General features: G+C 37.9%; 1 protein-coding gene across 1 annotated transcript; it reads left to right on the top strand.

The window, feature by feature from the left end:
• The first annotated feature begins 6,124 nt into the window (after positions 1-6,124).
• LOC109159836 (F-box protein At5g07610-like) lies at positions 6,125-7,525 on the top strand. Its single transcript, XM_019307948.1, has 3 exons — positions 6,125-6,233; positions 6,389-6,447; positions 6,644-7,525. Exons 1-3 carry the CDS (start codon positions 6,125-6,127, stop codon positions 7,523-7,525), a joined length of 1,050 nt encoding a protein of 349 aa, XP_019163493.1.
• Positions 7,526-8,152: the final 627 nt, after the last annotated feature.

The raw sequence follows: 8,152 nt of genomic DNA, 5'->3' as shown, positions 1-8,152 counted from the left end.
CACTTGTTAGCTGGATGCAGAAGCAAAGAAATGAAGATCAAGTAATCAGATTCTTGGAGGGACTGAACGAAGAGTATGAGACTATCAAGTCCGGAGTTCTAGTGATGGATCCCATCCCGGAAGTAGAGAAGGTTCTTAATATGGCTCTCAAAGTGGAGAGGAAGATTAGAGGAACTATTAGTCAAAGAAGCAGTGAGTTTGTCCAGGCTTGTGCTGTTCAGAATGATGCAGAGCAGGAACAGCCACTTGTAGCAGCTGCTAATCTCAACAATAAGAAGAAGTTCAATGCAAATGGAGGGAAAAGTGTGCCTAAATGTACCTTCTGTGGTATGAATGGTCACACGATTGAGAAATGTTACAAAAAGCATGGATATCCTCCCGGATGGATAGCAGGCTATAAGACTAAGAATAAGCAGTACCAAGGCATACAGCAGACTTCAAATGCCTCAGTGAATCAAGTTGGGGAAACAGGTATATCTGCTGATCAGTTTCAAAAATTGTTGTTCCTTTTGCAGAATCAAAACAAAGAAAATCAGTCTCCAAGTAGTGCTGTTGTAACAGTGACTAGTCCTGGAATCAGATCAGATTTCAGAAGCTCTGAGGGAATACATGGAGAAGGTAGCTTTACTTATAATCCCTCTGTTAGTGCTGTTTTGAATTCCCATACCATTTGGATATTAGATTCAGGTGCCACTGATCACATCACTTGCTCTTTAGACTACCTTGAAAAATATCATAGAATCCATGGATTGACTGTCAAGCTCCCAAATGGTGGGACAGTGAGGGTTACTCATATAGGAGAAATCAGGCTTGATGAAAATATAATACTGCAGAATGTGTTGTTCATTCCATCATTTGCCTTTAACATTATTTCTGCTAGTAAACTGACTAAAGAGTCCAATTGTAAGCTTGTTATGGGGGCTGATTCATGTGCCATTCAGGGAACTCATGGAGTAATGGATGGTTTTTCTAAGCAAAAGGATGGTCTGTATCTGCTAGAAGATCCTCCCATAAAAAGGAAAAATGAGACTGTAAGCAGAAGTGATGATATTCATTGCAATAGTGTAACAGTTGAGATATGGTATCTTAGTAGACTAGGTCACTATCCTGTCAGCAAAATACCTTTTTTGAATGGAATAAAGTCTGTTGCTATCAATAAAAATGTTGATTTTGTTTGTGATGCTTGTCATTTTGGTAAACATAAGAGGTCTAATTTCCCTGTTAGTACTTCTAGAGCTGAGAAAAGCTTTGATTTGTTGCACATGGATGTGTGGGGTCCTTTTAATGTGGCATCTTTGAAAGGAGAGCATTATTTTCTCACCATAGTTGATGATTTTAGTAGATTCACCTGGCTGCATTTGATGAAAAATAAGTCAGAAGTTAAAGCTAAATTCCAAGGTTTTTATAACTATGTGTCTACTCAGTTTGCAACCAAAATCAAGATGGTGAGAACAGATAATGGGACTGAGTTTTTTATGGGAACTTTTCTAGATGAAAAAGGAGTTGTTCATCAGAAATCATGTTCCTATACCCCACAACAGAATGGGATAGCAGAGAGGAAACATCAACATATCTTAAACATAGCTAGAACCTTGAAATTTCATGCAGGGTTGCCTATTGAATTCTGGGGCCACTGTGTGCTACATGCTACTTTTCTCATTAATAGACTACCTTCTGAGGTCCTTAGTGGGAGGACTCCTTTTGAGATGTTGACTGGAAAATGTGTGGATTATGGGCAGATGAGATCATTTGGTTGCTTATGTTTTGGGGCAACCATTTCACAAGGAAGAAATAAGATGCAGACTAGGGCAAGGAAGTGTATATTTTTGGGCTATCCGGCAAATGTAAAGGGTTATATCTTGTTTGACATTATTGATAAAGTTGCTTTCATATCAAGGGATGTTAATTTCTTTGAAAGAACCTATCCTTTCAAAAAACATGCTTTAGGAACTGACTTGGAAAGTGGTGACAGTCATGTTCTCAACCCCACATTACCCTTAATCCCCACAAATTCAGAAATCATTTTTGAATACAATGAGAACAGAAATCCAGAGGTTGATGTTGATCAGGTTATTGCCAAACAGACTGTACATTCCACTGAGCAGATTGATGAGCCAGTTCTTGAATCTGTTGAGTTGAGTAATGCATGCCAGAATGAGTTGATTGTTGACCATCATTCTCCACAGAATCCAGAAAGCCATATGCATCTCAGAAGATCCACCAGACAAAGACAAGCATCCACTAAGTTGCAGGATTATTATTGTCATAACATGGTGGGAAACAGCTCAGGTATGAGGACCTCCCCCTATCCCATAAGTAAGTTCATTTCTTATGACACATTACCATCTGATTATAAAGCCTGCATTGCCTCTATTACCACCACACATGAACCACAGTCTTATAGTGAAGCTGTGCAGTTTGAACCTTGGAAGCTAGCTATGAATTCTGAAATAGAGGCATTGGTTAACAATAATACCTGGATTTTGGTAGATCTACCTCAAGGCAAAACACCAATTGGTTGTAGATGGGTTTATAAAGTAAAACACAAAGCTGATGGGTCAATTGAGAGGTACAAGGCAAGATTAGTTGCAAAAGGTTACACTCAACAGTTGGGAGTGGACTATTTTGAGACCTTTTCTCCTGTAGCTAGGATGACAACCATCAAAACCTTCCTAGCCATAGCAGTAGCCAAAGATTGGGATGTTCAGCAGCTTGACATCAACAATGCTTTTTTACATGGGGATCTAGATGAGGAAGTCTATATGGTTCTCCCTCTAGGATTTAGAAGTGATAAGCCTAATCAAGTCTGCAAGTTGTTGAGGTCTTTATATGGTTTAAGACAGGCTAGTAGACAATGGAATGCTAAACTCACAAAGGCATTGCAAAACTATGGTTTCCAACAATCCACTGCTGATCCATCACTGTTTACCAAGTCTACAACTGATTCTTACCTTGCTTTGCTTGTATATGTAGATGATATCCTTGTGGCAGGTACAAACTCTAACCAGATCCAGGAATTGAAGCATTTGTTGAACACATCTTTTAAGATAAAGGATCTGGGAAAACTGAATTATTTCCTGGGGATTGAAGCTTTGAGAACTCCAGATGGCCTCACTCTGTGCCAAAGAAAGTATGCCTTAGAAATTCTTGAGGAAAGTGGTTTTTTGGATGCCAAACCTGCTAAGACTCCATGCATCACAGGACAGAAGCTTACCAGTCTTGAAGGGAAGTTGCTTGACAATCCTGAGAGTTACAGGAAGTTGATTGGAAAGCTCTTGTATTTAACTAATACAAGACCTGATATCACCTTTGCTGTCCAACAGTTAAGCCAGTTTGTAGATGCACCAAGAGATCTTCATTTGGTTGCAGCTCACAGGGTATTGAGATACATTAAGGGATCACCAGGCAAGGGATTGTTCTATGCTTCCAAGTCCCAAATCAAACTCCAAGGTTTTTCTGATTCAGATTGGGCTACTTGTGCTGATACTAGGAAGTCCATCACTGGGTTCTGCATTTATCTTGGGAATTCCCTCATCTCCTGGAAAGCCAAGAAACAAGCTAGTATATCAAGATCTTCTTCCGAAGCTGAATATAGAGCCCTTGCCTCCACAGTGTGTGAAATTCAGTGGCTCATCTATTTACTAGCAGATTTGAGAGCACCTTCAACTAGTCCTGTTACTGTTTTTTGTGACAATAGTTCTGCTATTGCTATAGGGGAGAACCATGTGTTTCATGAGCGTACGAAACACATCGAAATCGATTGTCATGTGGTAAAACAAAAGGTTAATGAAGGGGTGATTAAGTTGATGAATATCCCTTCAAATCAGCAGGTGGCAGATGGTTTTACTAAGGCCTTACCCAAGCCTTTGTTTGATATTTTCCATGATAAGCTTGGCCTTCATGACATTCACGCTCCAGCTTACGGGGGGTGATGAAATAACTAAGGGCATACTTGTCTTTTTCCTAATACTCAGTTAGTTATGATAGTTATCCTTGTAATAAAAGGCAGTGTTGACTGCTTAACTGTTTTTCAATTCAATTCAAGCTTCATTTTTTCTTTCCCTGTTCTGTAAACATGAGCACTACTGTACTGAAATTCCAGATTCATCTTTTATGCTTCCAGTGTGTGTTCTAGTATTGTTCTTGCATATTTCATCACTAGCCAATGGTGAGCAGAGTTGTGGGTGTTTCCTTGCATCTTTGAGAAACTTATATGCATCTTCAACACGTGTCTGATACTCCACCTTGTGAACTCGACTCTTATTCATACTGATCATCATCGTTTCTGTTTTCATCTTATCATCATTGTCCTCAAGAAAGAGAGTGAATCCACCCACATTCAGCATTGAAATGAGACCTGAGTACTGGCTTTCGAGCCCCAAAACCAAGATATTGTAGGGGGTTCTTTCGGATATAAGATCTGAGAGAAACCTCATTTCCTTCTTGCTGAAAGTATTGAGATGGTGATCATCGCCACTTACTAGAATGCAAGAGAAACAGGGTAGCAGATGAGAACTCCGGTGGCAGCGTAAGAGACAAACATTGCCTGGGACGTGGCGGTTGAAGAATCAGAATTGGAAGGGTTTGTCGGCGTCATGGTCATAAAATGACGTAAATACCCTCCTCTCAAACAGCCATCTAACAGGAATGTAGACGGAGGACCAAAATTGTCCTCGTCATAATAAGAGTGTCCACAAATTGTCTAATTTTTTTTATTGAGGACTAAAATTGTCTTCGCCACCATAAGTCTAGGACCAAAAATGTCTTTTACTCTAGTGTTATTCTAGCAATGGGAACCCTCTTTGATCCAAGAATGAAATATAAACATTTGAAGTGTTGTTACAAAAAGTTGGATGAAAACACCTACAAACAAAAGTTGGATGTTGTGAAAATCAAGTTGTATATGGTCTTTAAAGCATATAAAGCCACATCTACGACCACGACAACTAGTTCAACTGTATGTAACTACTACTACTAGTCCATATAAAAATGTTGTAGCAAACGGAACAAGTGATGACTGTGATGTAAGTATTTTATCTTTGTATGTTTTTTTGAGTTACTTTCTTAATTAATTCTTATTCTAATATTTGTGAAATTCGTAAAAAAAAAAAAAAAAATCGTATTGATGTATATGATGAATTCCTTGAATATTGTGTTCTAGATGATGTGCAAAATGGTAAATCTGCTTTGGATGTGTATTTGGATGAGCCATATATGGATATGAAGTCATATGCTAGCTAGTTTGGATATCTTGAACTATTGGAAGGATAATAAGCATCACTTTGGAGAGTTAGCTTCAATGTCATGTGTTAAATATTCCTATTACTATAATGACATCAAAATCAACTTTTAGTAAATGAGGTCGTGTGTTAAACAAATATAGAAGTTGTTTGTTTCCTTCAAATGTTCATGCCTTAATTTGTACTAGCAATTGGTTAAACGGTTTTGTTTTAGAATTGATATGTGATTATGAACTTTGAATATTAATATTTTTAGTGTTTTTCATTGTTTTGAATTTAAATCCTTTAAAGTTGAACTTGAACATAATTTTAATATATTTATTGATTTATTAATTATTATTAGTCTAAAGTTGGCCGACAATGTTAGTGTGTTTATTCCTATCCATTTTAAAGTTATTTTCACATGAATTCTAAAAAAAAAGAAAAAAACAAAAAAAAACAAACAGACAAACAAACAAACAATAACCAATAGTTATGCTGTGCATCCGTATGCACCATGCATGGTGCATACGGATGCAAAAACGACGTCATTTTATTAAAAAACGCCCATCCCACTTAAAAAAAAAAATTCAGTTTCGATTCTCCTCAACAGCATTATGTTGTTCATTCATTCTGGAATTTTAGTTCATAGATTCTGGAATTTTAGTTTATAGATTTTGGAATCATCGATTCTGGAATTTTAGTTCATAGATTCTGAAATTTTAGTTCATAGATTCTGGAATTTTAGTTCATCAATTCTGGAAATGCACAATATAATGTTGTTGTTGGGAATCAAAACTGAATTTTTTTTATAATTCGAGGCGCATTTTTATAGAGTCTATAGGTTGGCCCACAGAGCCCATCAACCCGCATGGAGCGGGCTAGGGTTGCATGAACCCTAGCCGATGGACATATCCATGAACACTAGATGTGATCGAATTATTCTTTTCCGGTACGGTGGTGCAGCTAGAGTTGAAAACTCTGATATGTTCTTGCGGCAAAAAAAGTCAAAAGGTAAGTTTTAGGTAAAGATTGAAGGTTTAGTATAGAAAAGGTGCAGCTTAATTTGGATTGTGAGTAGCGGCAAAATGGCTCTAATTAAATCAGCATGACGCTCCTCGGATGAATCCAAGTTATTCGACAATTTGTGTGACGAATTGGTTGTCCAGATACTTGCAAGACTACCCAAAACAGCAGCCGTTGCATTCCAAGTGGTTTGCAAACGCTGGTTTTCTCTCATCTCTTCTCCTTACTTTATTGCCAGCTTCCGTCACCATCATAACCATACAGATAATGTTGAGTCAAGCCTTGTTTTCCGATGCCTTTCTCACTACCAAATCATCTCCAACTCTTCTTTATTACGAAAGGTGTACGGAGATGAGGGTGTATTCTGTTTAAGTTATCTCCCATGTTCCCCTACACAGTTTCGATTGGAAGCCTCCTTTGCTGACTTAATCTTATGCTCTCGCCTTACTTTCTTTACCAACAAAATCAATTATTATGTCTCCAATCCGCTCACCAGACAATGGATTGCTCTCCCTCCAGCTGCCTTTGAGGGCTTTGCGCAGTATGTCTCAATTGGGTTTTTATGTGTGGAGGATACTGCTCATCATAACAAGTTCATGGTGGTTAGGCTTTGTACGGGTCATTTTAATACTGCTTGTAAACCTTGTTCCCAGTTTAAAGCCCAAGTCTTTTCTTCAGAGAACTGGCTATGGAGGACTTTGGTTGTTTCATCCCCTCTAACCTTGAAGCACTATAGAGGGAGAACTCTTCTTGTTGCCTATAGAGGGATGTTGCATTGGCTAAACCGTGATTGTATCGTGGTGTATGATCCACTTAACACCCCGGAAAGGTTCTCTCGTGTCATTGGTCTTCCAAATCAAATATTTCCCCTCCCTATTTACAGAAATAATTGCTTTGGAGTAAGCCAAGGTTGTCTTCGTGTAGCGGAATTTTCAGATGAATGGACAATAGATCCCATACTGGATGTATGGGAACTGGAGGACTATGACTCTGGGCGGTGGATTTTGGTTCACAAGGTTCACCTTAGAAATCTGATCCATAATGGGGTACTGGAAAGTTTGGAGAGTGAATTGCGTTGTTTCAATGTACTAAGTCTCCATCCTGAAAATGAGGATGTTATTTATTTACAGTTATTTAATGGAGTAGTCCTTCTCAACATGAAAAGCAGAATAATAGAGCGATTCTACCCAATAAATGAGAGGGTGATGTGTTGTTGGAGGGATGCCTTTCACCTTGTTGACCAGCCGTGGCCAACGCCAGTATCGTTATTGCGTCACTAAACATATGGCAGGCTATGTATTTCTTATTTTTCTTGCTTCTTCCTTTCCAATTCAATAGTAGAAACAAACTTCTTTGTTGGTAATGACTGTTTATTTCTTATCATCTCCCGGCATGACTGGTTATATAATATGTAACACTTGAAACAAATTAAACTTCCTTGGTGGTAATGTTTTTATGATAGGTTCTTTAGAGTAATCACATCAGTCATTTTTGCTCAAATTTTGAGAAATAAAAAATCAATATGATTTTTAGACTAGTGTGAGAAGTCGTTTTTTTTTTTTTTTTTTTTTTTTTTTTTTCTCTTCACATTTCTCTCCCCTTCTCCCTCTCTTTCTTACATGACATGACAAAACTCAAATAAAACTCACGAACTAATGTGGTTGTTCTTAGACATAACTTTGGTTTTGACAGGCTACTGTTGGTATTGTATACGTGGGATATGTATGTTTAAACAACGTACATGTATGTATGTGGAATGGTAAATAGCAGACATTGAAACAATTAGGAGGTTAGGTTCGGAACACATGCAGTTTACAACCTGAAATTTTCTGATAAGTTAGAGCTGCGAGTTATTTAGTATACGTTTTATCATATTAAGTTATCCAATGCATTCATTTTGTTTTAGT

The sequence above is a fragment of the Ipomoea nil genome, unplaced genomic scaffold, assembly GCF_001879475.1.
Source record: "Ipomoea nil cultivar Tokyo-kokei standard unplaced genomic scaffold, Asagao_1.1 scaffold2845, whole genome shotgun sequence".
Classification (NCBI taxonomy): Eukaryota; Viridiplantae; Streptophyta; class Magnoliopsida; order Solanales; family Convolvulaceae; genus Ipomoea; species Ipomoea nil.
Note: the sequence above shows the minus strand (reverse complement) of the source record. Positions and strands in the feature narration are given on the sequence as shown.